At 38.3% G+C, this 22,515-nt stretch overlaps 3 protein-coding genes and 1 long non-coding RNA gene across 4 annotated transcripts; all 4 read right to left on the bottom strand.

Moving 5' to 3' along the window:
- Positions 1-1,400: 1,400 nt before the first annotated feature.
- Positions 1,401-2,588, bottom strand: LOC118484361. The gene is made up of 3 exons (XR_004873452.1): positions 2,134-2,588; positions 1,612-1,781; positions 1,401-1,527 (listed from the first exon to the last, which is right to left on the bottom strand). It is a non-coding gene; the product is annotated as an uncharacterized LOC118484361 (long non-coding RNA).
- Positions 2,589-16,381: 13,793 nt separating this feature from the next.
- On the bottom strand, positions 16,382-17,469 carry LOC118484241 (putative receptor-like protein kinase At4g00960). The gene is made up of 2 exons (XM_035980241.1): positions 17,392-17,469; positions 16,382-16,861 (listed from the first exon to the last, which is right to left on the bottom strand). The coding sequence occupies exons 1-2, from the start codon at positions 17,467-17,469 to the stop codon at positions 16,382-16,384; spliced, it is 558 nt and encodes a 185-aa protein (XP_035836134.1).
- A 129-nt stretch (positions 17,470-17,598) lies between these two features.
- LOC118484240 (probable receptor-like protein kinase At2g23200) lies at positions 17,599-18,282 on the bottom strand. The gene is made up of 2 exons (XM_035980240.1): positions 18,119-18,282; positions 17,599-18,035 (listed from the first exon to the last, which is right to left on the bottom strand). The coding sequence occupies exons 1-2, from the start codon at positions 18,222-18,224 to the stop codon at positions 17,599-17,601; spliced, it is 543 nt and encodes a 180-aa protein (XP_035836133.1). The 5' UTR covers positions 18,225-18,282.
- A 1,225-nt stretch (positions 18,283-19,507) lies between these two features.
- Positions 19,508-20,589, bottom strand: LOC118484239. Its single transcript, XM_035980239.1, has 4 exons — positions 20,377-20,589; positions 20,222-20,298; positions 20,067-20,138; positions 19,508-19,988 (listed from the first exon to the last, which is right to left on the bottom strand). Exons 1-4 carry the CDS (start codon positions 20,587-20,589, stop codon positions 19,508-19,510), a joined length of 843 nt encoding a protein of 280 aa, XP_035836132.1.
- Positions 20,590-22,515: the final 1,926 nt, after the last annotated feature.

The following is a 22,515-nucleotide window of genomic DNA, read 5'->3' as shown; positions in this document are numbered from 1 at the left end:
GAAGTCAATGCAGGAAAACGCTACATATCAACATGAATTAATAAGTCAAAATTGGAAGTCCACTATGTTCAAATCATCATCATCATCATCATACTCGGTGAATCCCACCAATAGCAAAGCAAAGGTAGGGTCCACTTGCAAGTATAATGAAAATTGTTTTTCGTCTAGGGTACAAGTTGTGAAGCAGAAGGTACAATAGACAATGCACTGGAAATATGCGGGTTAGTTTGGTATCTTCTATTTAGACAGCATACTTCAACTTAAAATGCTATGTTTTCAAATTTCAAGTGGTGACTTTTTGGTCAAACTGGCTGGTTAGATTTTCATGCCATCGCATGATAAACATTGGGCTTGTAATCAGTGGATTTAATTTTTTTTATCTTCTACTGGACTATAATTAAGCCCAGTGTGTGTGGTTGTTTTGAATTTTGATAGTGTTGTGTGTGAATTCCAATGGGTTTACACAAAATGCATATTATTCAGATCTAGACTTTATGAAAGAGAGATTTGCAAATTATATAGAGATCCCTTAAATAAATCAGCATGGTGCAATTATGGATGGGCTAAGCAAGTTTAAGTATGGAAATTGGCATGGTATTATGTGGCTGGGGTGCAAAATTGGAATGAGGACCATAAACTTTTTGGTTTTTATAACAATAAATGGTCCACATGCATGTCAAATTGGATCTGTAGTTATGGGATATATATTTTGGGCCGAGAGGGGTTGGATTGTGTAAACAATTACATTTAGATTTCAAATCCATATGCTCTTTTAAAAATAAATGGTGGGTCAAGATAGATCTACTAGAATTAAAAAAGGGTTAGCATGTATCATTTTAAAACACTTGGATAACTTAAAGGGGTTCAAGTGAGCCATCGCCGCCTCCACTATTATTGTGGCCTCTAGCCGCCCTAAAAATGTTTATGGTTGGCGCACCTATGTTTATTTTATTTTCCTGAAAAGAAAAATAGTTTTGGTACGACAATTTTTTTTGAACTAACGTGATACTTCTTTAAATAGGTGGTTCTGACTCATACTCATTTTCACTCAATCCTGTTCTGTTGAGAATCCTGTGTGACCCTACACCCAACACGGCCCAACCACCCGCTTTGCTGGGCATAATTCAAACCCTTCACCGTTTTTCAGACACTAAGATCTTCAGCAAAATCTAAATTTGATGCCTTTTTTTACAAAATCAAAGTTCACTATCAATATAAACAAGTAAATAAAGAACTAAAGAAGCATCAACAAGACATTCATTTATACAAACAAAGTAAGTTATATGCAAAAAAAAGTCAAACTCAATCAACCCAGCCTGTTTAAACCTCTATGAAAAATGACCCGTTTGAACACGAAACCCCGTTATCCAGCCCCCCCCCCCCCCAACCCCACCTAATACAACAACCAAAAGTACCTGCAACTTAGCCTCATTTTCATATTTGTGTATCTGTTTTTGAGATATTTGACTGAGAATGTGTAGCAGCCTTCCTGAGAGTCTTTAACTTTCCTGAATCCACATGGCCAACCTGTAAATATCACATAGATGTTGTCACCATCTTAAAACACCACTTGATAAATCATAATAAATATTTATAACATATCAAACTTACAACAGCCAGATTCAGATTCAGCTGAGTCTTTGGTTTTGAATTTCAGAACTTTCAGATTTGTCAGTCGTGTTCATACTGTTCAATTCACTAGAAAGCTCAACTACTTGCGTCTCAATTATGGAAGCATGACTATTCTCCTCCACGTAATCAGATTTAACCTCTGAATTCAACTGGGACAATGAGAAAGCCAAATGAATATTAAAATTTTGATTTGATAATAGTAGCCCCGGGGGGATACTACGTCAGGGCATTTATAACTTCATCAATAGTTAAAGAAACAAAGTAAGTTTCATTAAAAAAAGAAGCTTTAATAACTTCATCAATAGTTAAGAAAGGGCTTAGCACTTAAGCACTAGAAGATAAAAAATGAAGAGTGTTTCTTTTTAAAACAAACCATAGCGGTTTGAGTACAAATACTATGGCACATATGAAACTGCGTTTATAATTTATTAGTTTAATCTGATTTCAACAAGCAATTTGCATATGTACAAGAAAGGTTAATGTTTTAGAACATTGGCTTACTTGAAATAATAATGCTTTCTCAAGTTCCTTGACAACGACTTTTATTGTAGGACGTTGGTCTTGAGTTTCCGCCACACATTGATATGCAATTTCGATGAATGTGTGCAAAGAATCCTTGTTGGGTCCTTTATTTAGAACGACATTGTTTTCACCGATTTCTTCCTTTAATATAGGATCTATCATGTCCTCTAGTGTTCCCATGCAGAAGCTTTGTCTTGCCACACGACCTAACCCTCTCACATTCTTCTTCTTGTAAATTGAGTCACTGGCTCTCCTCCCACATAGAATTTCAAACAATACAACTCCAAAACTATACACATCCGATTCTCTTTTTAACCTACCAGTCTTCTCATATTGTGGATCTCTATTGGAAGGTCTGCCAATACGATTGTTGAGATAGAGAGCTTCGTCTTCTTGATTTGGAGGCAGGAATACGGAGACCCAAAAGTTAACAATCTTTGCCCCCAGTTCTCATCTAACCCAATGCTGTAACTAGTTATATCACGATTTATTATGATCTTTTGGTCTTCCATCTCATAGTGAAGGTAATTCAACGCATGTGCAACATCAATGAAAATTTTCAAACGTTTTTCCCAAGTTAAAATACGCATGTGGTTGACATCTCCCAAATAATCAATAAGATATCCATTAGAGATATTCTCAGTGACAAGGACCATCTCAGAATCCTCAACACAGATGCCAAGTAGATTTACAATGTTGGGATGCTTAACACGGGTAAACATTTCAATTTCTGTAAAAAACGCTTCTTCTCCATACAAGGCATGTCCAGAAGGGTACCTTTTTAATACTACAGTGCTCTGTCCCTTCAGATGTTCTCCTTCATACTTCCCCTTCTGGCATGAAAGATTTTCTTTATCAAAAAAGTGGAGTTCCGCTCTGTACAAAGTATAGCTAAACCAAGATGCAATTGTGTATGCCTCTGAAAAATTATTTGTTGCTGATTTAATACCATTGAGATGAATCTTCAAATGTCCCAACTTGTTTTCCTGCAAATATGTGACAAAGGGAAAAGGAGAGTTACAAAACTGACTTAAATTGAGAATAAAAAATGCGTTGTTAAAACTTTTAGAAAAACTATAGATTACATTGAATCGATCTACAATTATACAAGGCAAATGGGTTCCGCTCTGTATAGAGTATAGCAAACCATCTCCACCTCACTGCCAACTGATTAAATTGTAGCAGACCTGAGCCTTGCCTTCTGATCGACATATACTAATTCATATATGTTGTTTGGAACCTCAACAAAAAACCAATATGGTGCCAACCACTGGTTCCCTTTCCCCTATATATTGTGTGCCCTAATTTTCCATCTAAGATACACAGTTGGGCCTTCACAGATTGTCCAGCCCAACTTGTTTCCCCAAGCCCATAAAACCTTTATAGTTACCCAGTTTGTACATAAGGCCCAAACACATAATTTGATAATCTAAATGGAATCCCAATCTTGTGTTCTAGTAAAGTTTAATTGAATTAAAATTTCCATTTGTTGGTGCACTTGTGTCTGTACTTTGTCTGTATTCGAACTGTATGTAAACGATGTCCAAAGTCAGTCTGTAAGTTGACCAAGTCAACTATCCTCCTAGTTTGACTTGGACAACATGATGCTGTCTGGATCGAAGGATAGCCTCGAAGGATACAACTGATCCTTCGAGGTGCTCGAAAGATATGGTTCGACCATAGTTCAACCATTAGACATCGAAGGATGATCCTTTGATGTCCATGCTGATCGTTCGAGCTCCCTGTCATCGATAGATGATCCTTCGGACCATCTATCGATCCTTCGACCAAGACCTGCTATGTATGGGTATAAATACCCATGCAGTGTGTTAGTGTTAGATAGATGCACACTTAGAGAGTTAGAGAAACTCTGCTGGAAAACACACACACACATACTTTAGAGAGTTTGCAAACAGATTGTAAACCTTGTGCTTGTAACCGTAAACCTTCATACGTATTAATACAGTGGTGTTAATCGGTGAACTTTGTGTGTTCTTGTGTTTGTTCTTGCTTCATCCCGGTTTGCCTACTAGCTTGGATTCCGCACTCGCTAGTGGGTTAGTATAACAAGGTTTAGGTTTGTTCTCGATCCTCCGAGAAAAGGGACCTACAAGTGGTATCAGAGCCTCGCTCTTTACCTTGTTTAAAACCGGTTTGTTCAAGATTCTTGGTGTGTTTGGACACTTGGCTTAGCACCCGTTTTTGGTAGTTTTCTGCATAAAAACGCGTACTAAACCTATCGGAGTGTTCGGGGTCGGTTTGGGTAACATAAAAACTGTTTTTGTGAAACTTTGATTTTTCCGGCCGTGTTCCGATCATCTTTCCGGTGACTGGACTTGGGGATAAGATTGCCTTTTTGGGTAAACTTTTTGAAAGTCAAAAAGTTGGTGAAAAAGTTGTTGACAGAAACATCCTTTCTGCCGAAAGTTGGCTCACCAACCGCATCAACTTTTCACCAACCTGTCGTACTTTGTGTCAGTGTGTCAGAGCTGTCGAAAGATATCCTTCGACATCGAAAGATATCCTTCGACATCTCTCGATCAAAGGCAGCTCGAAAGATAAGCATCCTTCGAGTAGTCTTTCGAAGTCTAAGGGTTATCCTTCGTAGTTGGAATCTTTTCGAAAGTTGGTTGTCCGAAAGATAAGGATACATCTCGAAAGATAAGGATCTTTCATTGTGAATCTTTCGAGATCAGTATTCGAAAGATATAGATCTTTCGAACTGTGAATCTTTCGTGATAATCAGTCGAAAGATAAGGATCTTTCATTGAAAATCTTTCGAAGGCTTTGCTCGAAACTCAACAGTAATCTTTCGATCATTGTTGATCCTTCGAACAAGTCTTGATCTTTCGATCAGATTGTATCTTTCAATTGTTGTCTGTTTGTTGTTAACAGTTTGTGGTGTGTAGGTTATTTGTTAATTTTTGATCAAGATGAGTTGCACAAGTCCTTGGGATTGGAGTACGGATCCACAACCAGATCTGAAACAGATGTCGATGGCTGAATATATGACGAGTGCCATTCCAAAACAACAACAATCAATAAGTTCGTGTCAATGGGCTTTGGTATCCAATCAAAGTCAAAGTCTTCAGAATCTTCTGATTAGTGAAAGTGAAACAGGCAGTAACAATCGTCCACCAAAGCTGAACCACATGAACGATTTTCCGTCATGGAAAGGCCGCTTTCACACATATGTTCAAGGACAAAGCACCGATCTTTGGATGTGTTTTGTCAATGCATTCAATGAAAGTCTTGAAAGTAGAGCATCCACTTCAGAAGGTTACGCCAACATGCTTGAAAATGACAAGAAGGCTTATGAATTGGAGAAAAAGGCCTATGCCATACTTACTCAAGCACTCAACAAAGACATCTACCATCAGTTTTCATATTGCAAGACCACGAAAGCATTGTGGGATGCCTTAGTTGCTAGAGGAGAAGGCAATGCAGCTGCTCGAAAGTCTAGGCATGATTTGTTGAAGAAAGAATTTGAATCCTTTCAGTTTTTGGAAAACGAGACTCTGAATGATATGACCACACGTTTCTATCATTTGATTAGTGAAATGTGTGCTTATGGGGTGGCAGCTACTCAACAAGACATGGTGAATAGGTTTGCTGATGCCCTACCCCAAAATGGAGTTCGTTTATTGAGTTGTTGAAGCATACTAAAGCTCTAGATGAGATTAACATCTATGAGTTCATTCAGAAGCTGGAACATAAAAATGATGAAGAAATTAGGAAAGCAAGGCGTGCTCCAGCTCCTCAAAACAGAAATGTATTTGCCTGGTTTTGGTCCTTCAGCTAGTTCTGTTCAGCAACCGAAGCTTCAAACTGCTTTTGTGTCCAATACGAGTTCCTTTCCATTTCCTCAATCAACAGCTGCTGCACCACAACCTCAATTCGATCCGAGGTCCTATATTCCTGTTCCAACACAGCCACAACCACAACCTCAACAACAACAACAGCAAGCTCACTATACAAGCAATCCTCAACCTCAGCCTCAAAGTCATCACACAATCCGAGTCGACAACTCAAATCTTTCACACCTTAGCATTGAAGTTGCTAAGGAACATATGGAAATTATCAACACCATGGTCAGTGCTTACTGTGGTTTGGTAGCTGGTCAGCTTGGAAACATCAATATGACCAATGAAGATTATGATCAGATCGACAAGGAAGAAATGGAGTTGATGGATATTAAATGGGCTTTTGCTAGTGCGGTTAGAAGGGCAAAAGATTTCATGGCACGAACTGGAAGAACTTCATTGGAAGGAAAGAAAAACACGAAGTATGGGTTTGATATTAATGCCGTCACGTGCTTTAACTGTGGCGAGAAAGGGCACTTTAAACGTGAGTGCACTCGACCAACCAAACACGGCAATCACAACCCGTTCAGAAACCAGACTAATGCGAATGCCCAACAAGAAAACCGTGAAAGGAGGATGGTGGCAGTGAACAACAATCAGGGACAGCCTGGAGCTACCAATCACAATCGGGCTTTGGCTGTTCAAGCTGATGAAGGATGTGACTGGTCAGTGCAGTTTGGTGAAGGAGATCAGGGAAGTGGAACTGCATTGTATGCTAAGGTCATCGAGCAGGTTCATAAAGAAGAATCTTCTGGGAGCGATGACAGTTCTGGTTATTCGGGCAGTTCGGATGAAGAAGGCTCTGTTTCTGGGGATAATCACTCAGAGCCTGATGTGAATGAAGAAGGAGATGATGATATACAGGAGCTATTGAATGAAGCTGATGAGCTTAAATGTCAGAAATCAATTCTGATTAGGAAGGCTGCTGCTACATCAACGGAAATGGAAAAGCTATTCTCTGAAGATGGAGCTTTTTCTTTTCAAACTGCCTTTATGGCAAATGGTTCAGCCTCTACTAGTCAGGTAACTTCTGAACCTCCTGCTCCTAGTATTTGTAAATCATGTGCAGAGATGAAGCTTGAATCAGAAAAGCTTCATAGTCATAATCAGAATTTGGTTATTGAACTGTCAAAATGCCAAGAGGCAAACATGGCTTTAACCCGGAATGAAAAGAATTTAAATCTGTAATAGAAACATTAAAGAAAAATGTGTCCGAGGTTAACAAAGTAGTTTACCACAAACAAGTTAGTATAAATGAATACATTAACCTTGTGGAAGAAACTAAGAAGCAATTAGCCATTGCCCAATGCAAGCATGATGCGATCAAACAGAAATTGGATAGTTATTCTAACTCCCGATTTGTGCTTGATCACATCATAGACGTTCAACAACTGAAAGGTAACGTGAAAGGTGTAGGGTATAAGGCGTGTCCACCCCCTTTGATGGACAACTATACCAAGATGCCCGATGAAGAGGAAATGCCTCGGTATGAACCCAGTGTGCCTTTGAACTTTGAGGAATTTTCTACTGGCCTAGGGTTCAAATCGGACAGTTCTTCAAACACAGCCCCTAAGGAACCAGAAACTTCACCATCCATGAAACAAAGTCCTCCAATTATTGAGGACTATGAGACATCGGATGATGAATCAGATGTGGCTGTAAGTGATCAGGATAAATCACTTAGCAAGATGAAAGGAGTAGATATTCCACGAGAGAATCACATCCTTTGTGATCCTGATACTCCTGAGGTTCCATCTGTTGAGAAGCAAGTGATTGATCCTGTCAAGGTTGATAAGACAGGTGTGTCTACTGTTAAAAGCAGTAATGTGCTGTACACCTTGGTTGGAGATAATAAAATCTATTCAGATCATGTTTTTCCAATTAAAAATGTAAATAAATCTTTGATTGACAAAGTCTTTGAAGACAATACAAACAAATTTTTGGGAAAACACTGCCGGGAATTGTGGTAACACAATGTGATCCAATTCCTAAGGCTGAGATTAGGAAACAGTTTGGCAATCAAAAATCTCCAACCACTCAACAACCGACTGCTTCTAAGGGTAAACAACCACAACGAGCTCCAAAGCCAAAGGCTAAAGTTGAATCAAAAGGAGCTCGTTACATGAAGAAAGGAAAAGATGTTAAGTTTGTAGCATCAAAAGGTACAGATAAAATTGAGACTTTTGAAAAAAATCAAACACTGATTTTGTACAACAAGTCAAGATTTTGAAACGAAACAGTGATAACAATTACACCCAACATACAAACGGGTGTGATGAAAGAGCAAGTACCTCAGGTTCTACAAGCTCAACATCTGGTAGTCGATCAAGTTCTCCTAAGTCTGTTGAAAGGAGAACTTGTTTCAAATGTGGAGAAATTGGGCACATTATCAGAAATTGCCCAAATGCTCAAAGAAGAAACTTGTTGAGAAAACTCCACCTGAAACAGTTCACCCTCAACGTCGGTCAGTTTCACCTAAACAAGATAAACGAACTGTAAAAGAACAAGAAACTAAACAACGACGTAAGAACATAAAAACTGTTGAAAAAGCTTTAAAATCTGAAGTTAAAAACAGTTCAGAAGGAACCAAGAGTGTCACAACCTGTAAACAGAATCTTCAAAAACTGGTGGGACAGACAAACTTGGTTACCTAAGTCGGGTGACAATTCCGGGGGTGCAGTTGTTCTTGAAAACCATCAAGAGATAGAGTTTACGTATCGTGATGCCAAGGGACGACCCAAGACCACTAAGGCTTGGGTCCCCATTCTAACTGATGTTTTATTTGACATGTGCAGGATGTTCTAGGAGGAACTATTAATAGTCATTGGATTGTTGATAGTGGAGCATCCAGGCAATGACTGGCGACTTACGGCTCCTGTATGACGTGAGAAATATCAGAGGAGGGTATGTTGCCTTTGCGGGTGATAAAGGAGGGTACATCACTGGAGAAGGAAGTATCTCCAATGGCATCGTGTGCTTTGATAAGATCAATTATGTGAAGCAAATTGATCACAATCTTCTCAGTGTGTCGCAAATCTGTGATAAAAAGTTCTCAGTGATTTTGATGATGCTGGCTGCTATGTGCTGAAACCTGGATTCAAAATTCCACAAGAAATGGGTTCTCTCTCGGCTCGAGAGTTAATGATCTTTATATTCTCGATATGAGCCAAGCAATTACTCATCTGCACAAGTTACTTGTTTTGTCTCAAAAGCCACAGAAAAGGAGTCTATATCTTGGCACAGAAGAATGGGAACATTCACTTGAGAAAAATGAACATTTGGTGAAAAATAATCTTGTGAATGGTGTGCCTGTAAGAAGTTTTCATCTACAAGATATCTGTGTCTCGTGCCAAAAGGGGAAGCAAACAAAGAAAGTCTCACCCTTTGAAGAAAATCAACACTGTCAGCATGCCTCTCGAACGTCTTCATATGGACCTTTTTGGACCTATGAAGCACAAGACAACGTTTGGTGATGCTTATTGTTTAGTAGTTACTGATGACTACTCTAGATTTTCTTGGGTATCTTTTATGGCACAAAAGTGAAACTCCTGGCATCCTCAAGGATCTTCTTACAATGTTGGAGAATCTCTATACGTTGAAAGTGAAAAGGATCCGAAGCGACAATGGAACTGAATTCAAGAATCAAGTTATGGATGAGTTTTGTACTTCTAAAGGCATTCTTCATGAGTACAGTTCTCGTTATACTCCACAACAAAATGGTGTCGCTGAGAGGAAGAATCGAACTATTATTGAAACTGCAAGAACAATGTTAGTAGAGTCGGAACTCCCTATTCAATTCTGGGGAGAGGCTGTATCGGCTGCTTGCTACACGTTGAACAGAGTTCTTACAGTTAAGAGACATGGCAAGACTTGCTTCGAACTCCTTCAGAGAAGGAAACCGGATCTTTCTTACCTTGAACCGTTTGGTGCTCCTTGTACTATGATTGACCGGATGGAAAGTTTGGTGCAAGAGCTATCGAGGGTTTCTTCCTTGGATATGCAACTCCGAATTTTCGTGTTTGGAATCTAGCTACCAAAAAGATTGAGCTATGGAGCGAAGTTAGGGTTCAAAGGTACACGAGTCCTGTTAGGGCTCCGGGTGATCCGTGGATGTTCGATTATGATGGGCTATTTGACTCCTTAATCTGCCAACCTTTGACGAAGAATCAGCAGCGGCTCGAATGTTGTTGGAAAGTGACAACGCTGCTGTCTCGCCATTGGTTAGACCTATTGTTGTTGACCCTCAAGCTTCTTCGTCAGTCAACAATATGGTTCAAAATGAGGTTTATGAAGATGCTGCTGATTATAATGACTCTTCTGAAGATGATGAATATCATGATGCAGCCGAAGGATCTTCAGCTCCAGCTGCTCCTGTTCAAGGTGCCTCTGGTGATACACCTCATACGCAGAATGTAGATACTGCTGAAGGAATGCATCCACCTCTAACCACATTCCTGGTGTGGAGTTGGTTGTTGATCTTAATCTGAATAATTTGGGTATCAATGCTCGTGTGCCAGATAATCCTGAAATGAGGATTCACGATACCCATCCCAGCAGAATATCATAGGAGATGTCCATCGCGGGTGCAGACGCGTAATCAGCTGAGAAACAACCGGAATGCTGGTTTGTATTCAGCTATAAGAGAATCTGGTCAAAAATGACTGGTCCTTCGCGTGTTACGTGTCACAAGAAGAACCAAAGTCGTGGAAAGAAGCATTGAAAGACAGTGCTTGGGTTGAAGCCATGCAGGAAGAATTACAGCAATTTCACAAGCTGGTGTTTGGAAGCTTGTTGAAAAGCCTGAGAATTACAAGAAGATTGGCACTCGATGGGTCTTCAAATGCAAGAAAGACGACCGTGGAGTGGTTATTCGAAACAAAGCTCGTTTAGTCGTTCAAGGTTTTCGTCAGATAGAGGGATCGACTACAACGAAGTCTATGCACCAGTTGCACGTCTGGAAGCTATTCGGATCTTTCTGGCTTATGCCTCATTCAAAGGATTCAAGGTTTACCAGATGGACGTCAAAAGTGCATTTCTACATGGTGTGGTTGAAGAAGAGGTATATGTCGAACAGCCTCCAGGTTTTGAAGATCCTGTCATCCCGATCGGGTTTGGTTGCTCAACAAAGCTCTCTATGGTCTTCATCAAGCGCCACGAGCTTGGTATGCAACCTTATCTACATATCTGCTGGAGAACGGTTTTCGAAGAGGTCTTATCGATTGTACTCTCTTCATCAAAGAACAAGATGGAGATCTTCTTCTGGTACAGGTATATGTTGATGATATTATTTTTGGTTCTACTAATGATGTTTTGTGTAGGAATTTCGAGCGCATCATGCAGGATAAGTTCGAGATGAGTGCTATGGGGGAAATGAATTTCTTTTTGGGCCTACAAGTGCAACAAACGGAGTCTGGGATATTCATCCATCAGACTAAATATGTTGGAGACATCTTGAGCCGGTTCCAGATGTCCGATGCAACGCCCATTGGTACCCCATTGCCAACTAATCATGGAATTACTCCTGACTTGAAGGGTGAACCTGTTAGCCCTTCATACTATCGCGCGATGATCGGATCCCTTATGTACCTCACAGCATCAAGGCCAGATATAATGTACCCAACTGCCTGCTTGCCAGATATCAAGTTCAACCCGAAGGCCTCACATCTTGCAGCTGTCAAAAGGATTTTTCGTTATTTGAAGGCTTATCCAGACACCGGTCTGTGGTATCCTAGGGATAATAACTTTGACTTGGTCGCATTCAGTGATTCTGATTTTGGCGGATGTAAAATCGACGGCAAATCCACAACGGCTGGATGTCAGTTTTTAGGAAATCGCCTAGTCACCTGGCAGTGCAAGAAGCAGACGTGTGTCGCTACATCAACATGCGAAGCTGAATACATTGCTGCCTCAAGTTGTTGTTCACAAGTTCTTTGGATCCAACAACAATTGCGGGACTACGGTTTTGAATTCCTAACTACTCCTATATACGTTGATAATTCTGCTGCTTTAGATATCACTAAAAATCCTGTGCAGCATTCAAAGACCAAACACATCGAAATCAAATATCACTTCATACGTGATTGCTTTGAGAAAAGGCTAATCGATGTTGTTAAGGTCCACACCGATGACCAACGTGCCGACTTATTTACCAAAGCTTTTGACAAATCTAGATTGATTTCTTATTATTGGTAAACGGCATTAAGGTCAAGCAAGAGTAAACCAACATCGGAAAATCATTTTTGTAAATATCTTTGTGTGTTTTTAAATTTATCTTAGTTTGTTGATTTTAGGGGGAGTAAATCCAAAAATCGGAAAATACAAAAACATCGAAAAATTTCAAAAACACAAAAACAATAGAAAAACAAAAATGAGTTTCCTGGCGAGCAAAAGAGAAAATGATAGTACATCAGTGGTCTATCCAAACCTCTTTAAACCTTAAATGCAAAACGATAAGCAGCTCTATATAAGATGTATCGGTAGGCTCACAATCATTTTAAAGTGTGCAGGGTGATATAAATCTTAATCGACTGAAGACCAGGTGGGAACCATTCATTGGCATATGGTCTTAGTACCGAAATTTCGTTTGATAGATTGCCGAGGTTCTGAGATATTCGGTCTTTATGCTGCTTATCATCTGGGTATCATGGTTGTATCTTTTACCGAAAAATAACGGGGACGCAAGTCTAGATCTTCCATGATACTATACATACGTGTACATATTACATACTGCATTCGACCTCAATAAGTGATAAACAATCACATGTCCAAATCAAATAAGTGATAAAATATCACATTTATCCGGGTGTCAAGTTCGTCTCTCTGCTGTACGGAAGTACTGACCTGTTCACGGACTTGCACCTGTGCCCTCATGCATACGAAAATCAAGTTCCTCATCAATAAGTGATTATATCACATAGGACTTGTTTTCAAATCAAAATAAGTGAGTATCTCACAATTTATACGGTCAAACAGATGATAATCGGTATACTCACCGGTAAGATGAACTCTCGTGCATACCTTGATACGGGAATGTGTCGTGATGTGGATGAACACCGGTCGGTAAGTATAAATCATACATTAACGTATCCTCTAAACATGATTACATCTGATAAGTTGAGCTTAAGTGGACAACAATACCGATAATTGTTATAGGATGCTTATCTTAATGTTAACTAACTGAACAACAAGAGTGTTTTGGCATGACCGTACACTGATATGATTCTCTTACCCTCGAAACTCGCAAAAAGAATGTCTGTATATATTTATTTACTGCTTAACTTTTATTGTTTTTCTTTTAAACAGTTTCGTCGTTTGGTGCATATCAGCACGACATTAGCGGTGATGTCGTTTGATAACACTCAAAGGATTTTAAATTGTTGTCTTTTATTTCAAAAAACCAAAAAGATTGTGTTTTAATATAAACTTTATAAAAGCCAAAAAGATTTTATTTCTACTTTATTTTCGATCGTACGATGTTGGAGCTCGAGTCTTCGTTACCTGAAACCTGAACGAAAACCGAACTGACTAAATCTTCATAAACGGTCGAAATTTGCATGTTTTGAAAGTTAAATAAAATTGACAAATTTATTAAACTTTCAAACTGTCGGACGGTGTTTGATTGTGACATGGTCATTCGTGTGTCATTTGTTTATACTATTCCAAGCAGTTGTTCTCATTACGCGTTTAGATTTCTTGCATGTGCAGATTCTAAAGGCTAGGAGAACATGGTCGATGACAAGCTTTGGAATGAAGACACGACGAGAAGGCGCTCAAGATGAAGATGATCGAGTTGCCGCTGCCATCATCAACACCACAAGGATCTCACTTCATAAAGTTAAAGTATTTCACGAGCATAACTCAAGGGGGAGCTTATGTTAAGGGGGAGTTTGTCAACACACTTCCTACATGATACGGGTAGTTTGTTGATACACTCTCTGCTTTCAAGACGTGAAGACTTTGAAGATCCTCCGACATTGAAGACTTGAAAGGACATCAGAGTTTTGATAACTCGAAGACCAAAGACCGTCGAAGTTAAGACGAGTCTACAACTATAGAAGATAAAGACAAAGCTACAGCCAAGGGGGAGTTTGTTGGTGCACTTGTGTCTGTACTTTGTCTGTATTCGGTCTGTATGTAAACGATGTCCAAAGTCAGTCTGTAAGTTGACCAAGTCAACTATCCTCCTAGTTTGACTTGGACAACATGATGTTGTCTGGATCGAAGGATAGCCTCGAAGGATACAACTGATCCTTCGAGGTGCTCGAAAGATATGGTTCGACCATGGTTCGACCATTAGACATCGAAGGATGATCCTTCGATGTCCATGCTGATCGTTCGAGCTCCCTGTCATCGATAGATGATCCTTCGGACCATCTATCGATCCTTCGACCAAACCTGCTATGTATGGGTATAAATACCCATGCAGTGTGTTAGTGTTAGATAGATGCACACTTAGAGAGTTAGAGAAACTCTGCTGGAAAACACACACACACAACTTTAGAGAGTTTGCAAACAGATTGTAAACCTTGTGCTTGTAACCGTAAACCTTCATACGTATTAATACAGTGGTGTTAATCGGTGAACTTTGTGTGTTCTTGTGTTTGTTCTTGCTTCATCCCGGTTTGCCTACTAGCTTGGATTCCGCACTCGCTAGTGGGTTAGTATAACAAGGTTTAGGTTTGTTCTCGATCCTCCGAGAAAAGGGACCTACACCATTGCATATAATAGCTGTGATAATAAATTTGCAGGACCCATACCCTACACCATCACTACGGGCAGTACAAACTATCCCCCTCACCCCTCTCTTGAACAACCCAATTTTGATACGTAGGGCATGTTTAAGAATACCGGCGTTCTTTAAAAACCAATTATTGAGGTTTTCTCTGACAAAAGGCGTCCATATGCAACATGGGTTTTTGAAGAACACCAAACCCTTCGAAACTTTCTTTTTTGTTTTTTCTATTTTCAAACAAAGGGTGAAATCATAATAAAAAAAAATACTAGAAACAAACATTCAATGGGTTACGACGAAGTATAAATATAAAAGACCAAAATTAAAATTTAACCACACCTGGTAGTTTACTCTAATAATAATAGAAGTGCTATCAAAATAAAAGATTAATAATTACGTAAGTAAACTCTTAATAAATTAAGCAATTAACAAATAGCATGTCTAAAGAGGTTGCAAGTCAAAAACGGCTAAACATAAAAAAAAGTTAACATTCAAAGTATAAATTATTATTTCCATCGTTACATACAAAAAAGTGTATAAATAACGCGTCAACCGAACCAGTCCGTCTGATTCACTATGAATGCTAAAGTGTCGGATTTTGGTAATCTCAATTTCATACCCGGTTATAAATTGTGTCTAATATTTAGTATCGCAGACATAGTCGCACACATATTCATTATCCATCGGCTACATACAAGGTATATCCGCACGTATCATGTATACCTCGTATAGTCATATGGGGTAAAAAAATTACCTGTTGGGACACCCATTACCCAAAATCCAATCATCAACTCACCAAAACCCGACTTAAAGTATCAAAAACTCGCACAAAAATCTAACAATTTTATGTATTTTTACTAATATCAAGTTTGTAACTGAAAGATGCTATTTACTATATGTCTTAAAATCATATATATCATATTTTGATGCGGTTAATTGGACAGGATCAACTAATACCATACATATCCCAAACTTACAAAATATAAAAGTGTGTTACCCATCCTGGATGTTTCGTGTTTTTTCATTCATTTAGATTTCTTTTACCATCCTATTTTGGCGTACTTTTGAGTAGAATAAGATATAAAATACAGATTCAAAAGGAGAATTAGTATGCATGAATGATGTACACCAAAAAAAGGATAATAAAATAGGAAAAAAAGTCTTACAATATTTTCACGACGCAACTGAAGTTCCAATGCTTTCTCAAGTTTAGCCATAATATAGTGCATATTTGGGCGGTCTGCTCGATCCTCATTTAAGCAAGAATATGCTACCTTTGAGTATATGAGGAGTGATTGCCGGAGACAATATTTGATTTAAAAGATGAGGATGGATTATATCATGCAATGTACCATTTTCATAACCATACTTGGCCATCTGAGCTAGAGACCTATCAGCCTCGTTCTTAATTACTCGTTCTGAATTACTGCTTTCCTCCCACACAATGTTTCGAATAAAACAACACCGAATGAGTAGATGTCCGACTTGTGGGTCACACCTCCCGTCTTTTCGATTGCTGGGTCCATACACCCCATTGTGCCAGCGTGTTCACAAGGGCACACATGATCCTTATAGTTTAGTGATTGTTTGATGGAAAATTCAAAACTGGATAACTTGGCTTCCCAGTTATTGTCTAACAAATTGTGTTGCTATTGATGTTACAATGTAGAATAGCATAATCACGTCCCTTGTCATAATGTAGGTAACTTAACGCACGAGCCACACCTAGACATATCCTCAATCTTTGCTTCCATGTGAGGTTCAGGCTGTTTAGATACTGGCCTAGACTTCCATTGGCCCCATACGTGGTTACAATGATCTTTTCATCTATCGCGTCACAAAACCCAATAATAGAGACCAGATTTTTATGTTTGAGATCAGAAAGCGCTGAAATTTCTGCCAAGAACTCGAGGTCTCCATCCCCATGCTTACAATCAAACCTCCGTGCAGCAATCTCCATCAACCTCCCAGACCACAAGAGTCGTCCTTTATATACGATACCAACTCCACCATGTTCGATGATGTTATCATGATGATAGTTGTTGGTGGCCTTCGCCACATCTTCAAGTGGGATTTGTAAGTGAGCAAACTGGTTCATTGTTGATGCCATGTTCTGTTTATCAAGCAGAAGGGAGTGTTAAAACAACTTGTTACAAATGAAAGAGAAGGTAAGATCTAATAAGATACATGAGCAACCACACATACATAAATATATCAGATCTAGCAACCTGAATCCCTGACTTTCTATTCCATTAATTAAATAAGCTTAAAAATTGAATAAATATAATGATTTATAGGTAGTCACGACTTTAAAGGTACACATAATATAATAAACACTTAAGTTTACACGTACATTAGGATTTGCATACTCTTTCTATTCGGTTATCAATTACTTTATAGATATTCAAATATAACAAAAATGAAAAATTTCAAGTATTTTTACAACAAAGATATAAATAATTAAAACGTAAAACAATACACTAAATCTAGAATGAATACAGTTTCTAATATACACACACATGTCGTTAAAAGATTAATCTATAAAAATATCATTAATAACCTTTTGATGAACACAAGTTAAAGTCATAATTTGTATTAATGCACTTAAAGGAACCCTGCTTTCATAAAATTGCGATAACTTACTTGAAATACCAATGCTTTCTTGAGTTGCATTAAAACTTTTTCTGTTGTTGGTCGTTTTTCTCTATCAAGATGTAGCATTGGTAGGCAATCTCTTGAAATGTAATTAATGATTTGGGCATGATCTGTTCCCTCATTTGTTTGAACACCACCTCACCATGCTTTCCTTCTTTAATGCTTTTTTCAATGAAATCTGGTAGATAGTGGCCCTCATGTTTTGGATTTCAAATGTTGATCTCCCGCACAAAACCTCAAATAAAAAACACCAAAGGAGTAAATATCAGACTCTATGGTTAGGAATCCCGATTGTCTATAAAGTGGGTCCACGTATCCTCTTGTGCCACACGCATGATCCATGATATAGTCTGTTTCCTGATTTATTGAACATATTAGCGAAAGCCCAAAATCAGCCAGTTTTGCTTTCCAATCATTGTTTAACAGGATGTTTTCAGTTTTGATGTCCCTATGTATCACCTTTGCTTGTTTTCCCACTCCTCTGTGTAGGAAATCCAACGCTCTTGCAACATCAATGCATATATTAAGTCGTTTCATCCATGTAAGAGAAGTATCATTCAAATACCTATCAAGACTTCCCTTGGACAAATACTCATAGATAAGGACTTTTTCATCATTTTCATCACAGTAGCCTACAAGACCAATGACATTCTCATGTTTATAATCCAAAAGAATTTGGAGCTCACTAAAGAATTGTTGTTCTCCTTGACCAAACCTTGTATCCAATCGCTTTGCAACAATGGTTTTAAATCCATCTCCATCTTGAAGGTTTCCTTTATAGACTTTGCCAAATCCTCCCCCACCGATGAAATTGTCATCATGAAAGTTTTGTGTCACTCGTTTTATATCTTCAAGTGACATTTTGGGGTTATCCTTGTTGTTGTTCTGTGAAACATGACACACCAAATGAAATAAATATATTAATAACTATAATAAAGTGGTAATAGAAAACTAAATTGGTATTATCTTTTTCTAAATATTATGAAAAACTATAAATGATGAGTAAATTGATAATCGGGTCATATCATTGATCACAAAGAGTGAACAACATGATTTTAATATGATGATAAATGTCCATTATGAATTAAATATGCACGGTACTATGTTTAAAGGTTTGGATTGAATTCTTATTAATTGTTTTACTTGTCATAGCATATCATCTTTGTTCATTGCACAACCCATAGGCTTGACCCGTTAGTAAGTCCTAATTTGTCTTAATAGCTCAACTGTAGTTTCTGTCCAACTAGTCACCAACATAAATTTAACAAATAAATTTTGAATTTAACGTCACACGCAACAGTTAAATTTCATGTATAGCAGGTTTTATCAAGTATTGCAGTTGGAGTCAAATAAAAACAGAAGTCAGAATCCAATGTCTGCAGATGAAGTATTACAATCACGCATAGCTTAAACTTCAGATTTCAACAGTTTCTCTTCAACCACCTGATTGTGTGATTCACTGGACTTATAGTCAACAACAGTTTAAGATGCAATTAATTAGGCTATTGAAGTTATATCCATCAACAACTACGTTTTCCACGTTCATTGAATCATCATCACCCATACTAGCACTTATTTCACTTCTAACATGGTTCAGGCATTTCATCAAACACCTTGTGGTCACACTCGACTTTTTTAAGTCAAGAAGAATAATAAATCAATCAATCAATCATACCCAGTAAAATCCCACAGATAGCAAAGCTATTTGTAGGGTCTGGGGAGGGTGGGATGTAGGCACACCTTACCTCTACCCCTAGGGATAGAGAGGCTGCTTCCAGTGAGACCCTCGGCTCCAAAACACCCAGAAAAGAAATAAATAGAACATGAGGTGTATGTGTGTGTACGAAGCTACCAACATAACATGAGTGGTGAAAGAGTGCATGGTAAACAAGACAAATATAATACAAACAGCCTATACAAATAGCTACAAATAGCCTATACAAATAGAACATGAGGTGTATGTGTGTATGTACGAAGCTACCAACATAACATGAGTGGTTAAAGAGTGCATGGTAAACAAGACAAATATAATACAAACAGCCTATACAAACAGATACATATCTACGACCATACACTATACCTAGAAACACAATTGTACCCTCTCCTAGAAATCCTTAACCTTAATCCTATATCTCCACGAGCTCCTATCATGGACCATGTTCTCAGAGAGGTGCAATTTTTGCAAATCCTGCCTAATCCGCTCATCCCAAGTAATTTTGGGTCTGCCTCTACTCCTCCTCCCTTCCACCTCGAGATTTTCAACCACTCTAACGGGCTCTATCGTCTGCCTCCTCTTCACATGTCCAAAGCACCTCAATCTTCCCTCCTTTATCTTATCTGATATACTAGCTACTTCTAACCTCTCCCTAAAAACATCGTTTCTTATCCGGTCTAACCTTGTGTGCCCACACATCCATCTTAGCATTCTCATCTCTGCCACCTCCATCTTGCGTGCTTGTACTTCCTTAATGGCCCAACAGTCGGTTCCGTATAACATAGCAGGTCTAATTGCAACCCTATAAAATTTCCCTTTCAATTTTGTTGGGAACCTCTTATCGCACAATACCCCAGTGGCAGCTCTCCACCTACACCATCCAACCTGGATGCGGTGGGCAACGTCACTATCTATCTCCCCATCCCTCTAAACAAACGATCCTAGATACTTGAACTTATTGACCTGCGGAACCACTTGCCCGTCAATGGTGATCTGAAAGTCCTCATCGTTGTCTACTCCACTAAATCACAATACAAGTACTCAGTTTTAGATCTACTAATCCTTAAACCTTTGCCCTCTAAAGCTGCTCGCCACTCTTCTAACCTCACATTCAGGCTTTGTTTACTATCAGCAACTAACACAATATCATCTGCGAAAAGCAGGCACCACGGAAGAGCCTCCTAAATTAACTTTGTCAACTCATCTAGGATAACTGCAAATAGAAAAGGGCTCAAAGCAGACCCTTGGTGAAGTCCTACCTCCACAGGGAAAGAATCAGTATCCCCTACAGGCGCTCGGACAGTAATCTTAGTCCTAACATACATATCCTTAATTAAGTCTATATACTTCCCAGAAACCCCTCTACTCTCCCAACTATCCCAAATCAGTCTACGTGGCACACTGTCATAGGCCTTTTCAAGATCAATGAACACCATGTGTAGGTCCCGTTTCTTCTCCCTATACTTCTCCATCAATCTCCTTAGAATATGTATTGCTGATAATAGTACTATTTTGATGACGGAGAACAGAATCAGTTACATGAGTACTTTGTTACCTTTAACCATCAAACCTAGCACCATTTTATAACCTCTTCCCATATCCAGGAGCCAAATATAACAACACTTTTTATTTTTACTCTGACACAACTAAAAGTCACTAAAAATTGAATATTAGTCCCTTTCAACGAATTCTGCCGTTCCCTGTCCTTCCACATGATAGAACTTTTTTTTTTTTGATCAAGATATATATAAAAACTTGCGCCATGAACTAACTGGCAATTGGCCTGCTAGTTTGATATAAGATATTGTTAAGGGATAACAATGTTTTATAACATAAGGTATAAAGTATAAACTCCAAATGTCAATCGCCCTCCCGTCCAACTTGTCTAACATCTATGATGACAAGAAAGCATCCTCCGACTACCAAAAGATATTTACAGAAGTCATGAACATATCATATTATTATAGAACAATAAGTAACTGTTACAGAGAACTCTTATACGAATCAATCCCGCAGAAGAAAGTTGCAAGGTCATGTGATGATAATTAGCAGATTGCAGTGATCTGTCTTTGATGTTTGAAGGGTTTGTTTTGTAAAGAGAGTATAATTTAATACGCATCTTCTTGAACTCTTAAATGTGTAAAAAGACTACTCAACCAAGATATATCATCAACAATGGAAGTTTACATATTGTTTCGGTCTACCTCGGCTATGGCTAAAGGGAATGGAAAAGACCAAAGAAAAGAGACAAATGGTGAATCATTCTAATAATGGAAGTTACATTTAAATACATGTCTAATTTACTTAAAATTACATCCGAAAATACAGATTTTATGCTTCAGAAACAGAGCGTATGGGATCATATTTCTTCTTAAAGTCGAGAAAACACCCAAATCTCCTACAATTTGAAAGTGAATGTTTTTTAATTCACCATTAATCCACTCAGCTCAATCTTAGTACCGCAAGTCACAGTGTAAGACTGTAATAAGAACAAAGACGCCAGATACTCGTATGAATACGTCTAAGAAATTCGACAACAAAAGGAATAACAAATCAAACCTTCAGCATTACAGAGTAAACTAAAAGAGAAACCATATAAAACAATGCTTGATAATGTATCGACACAACAACCCTTATTTTGGATTTCAAAATCAACAGCAGACGCTACGCAATTGCAAGTATAAACCAAAGAAACGCCAACGAAAATGGTAGTTTAATCAACATTCAACTAAATTTCGGCGTGGTAAACAATTAGCATACCAGGTACAAACTGAAAAAGAAAAGGCCAGATACAAAATAATCGGCTGAAAAGTCAAAAGTCAACTCTGGGAAGTCAAATGCAGCAACATCTGACATTTTCTAGCCTACATCACAAGAGCAATCAAATTGTTACTAGTTTTGTATTTGCATATTTTTGTATACAAGTTTGATCAAAATAGGTTCTTTTAAGTCATACACAATTGTTGATATGTACTTTGAACTGTTGAGTTAATCGGTTTACTCACAGGTAACACGGGCAGGTTAGCGGGTTACGAATGACGGGTCAACAGGTACAAGTCATATCAGGAGTTTATTCACATTGCATGGTCTTTTGTTATTTAAAGTGTTAGTTTATTAATAGTATCTGTACTACTATTCAAGTATGTACGTGTTTCAAGATTTTACATATTTTTATAATCTGATATGGTGATTTTACTTCCCCAATTTTACATAAAATGCTGACTTTTTTTTGGTCAATGCTGACCGAAACGTCAACAGAAGTCACAATCAATTGGCTGGAAGACAATTTTAGTGCAGCGGGGAGTGATAAACCTATAGGCTTGTAATAATTGGATTAAGTGGAATTTTTTGTCTATTGGACCGTATTCAAGCCCAGAGTGTATGATTGTTTTGGTAGT

This window comes from Helianthus annuus, chromosome 11 (assembly GCF_002127325.2).
Source record: "Helianthus annuus cultivar XRQ/B chromosome 11, HanXRQr2.0-SUNRISE, whole genome shotgun sequence".
Lineage (NCBI taxonomy): Eukaryota > Viridiplantae > Streptophyta > Magnoliopsida > Asterales > Asteraceae > Helianthus > Helianthus annuus.
Note: the sequence above shows the minus strand (reverse complement) of the source record. Positions and strands in the feature narration are given on the sequence as shown.

Excerpts from the sequence above, each read along its gene's own strand:
- LOC118484241 (XM_035980241.1), bottom strand. The coding sequence starts at position 17,469 with ATGCTACATCTTGATAGAGAAAAACGACCAACAACAGAAAAAGTTTTA. Across the intron at positions 16,862-17,391 it reads AGAAAGCATTGGTATTTCAA|AACATGGCATCAACAATGAA; the intron begins GTAAGTTATCGC and ends CTTGATAAACAG.
- LOC118484240 (XM_035980240.1), bottom strand. The coding sequence starts at position 18,224 with ATGATGACAATTTCATCGGTGGGGGAGGATTTGGCAAAGTCTATAAAG. Across the intron at positions 18,036-18,118 it reads GCAAAGCGATTGGATACAAG|GCTACTGTGATGAAAATGAT; the intron begins GTTTGGTCAAGG and ends TTGGTCTTGTAG.
- LOC118484239 (XM_035980239.1), bottom strand. The coding sequence starts at position 20,589 with ATGGAGAAGTATAGGGAGAAGAAACGGGACCTACACATGGTGTTCATT. Across the intron at positions 20,139-20,221 it reads AAACAAAGCCTGAATGTGAG|TGGAGTAGACAACGATGAGG; the intron begins GTTAGAAGAGTG and ends ATTGTGATTTAG. Across the intron at positions 19,989-20,066 it reads CCGCAGGTCAATAAGTTCAA|GTGGAGAGCTGCCACTGGGG; the intron begins GTATCTAGGATC and ends TGGATGGTGTAG.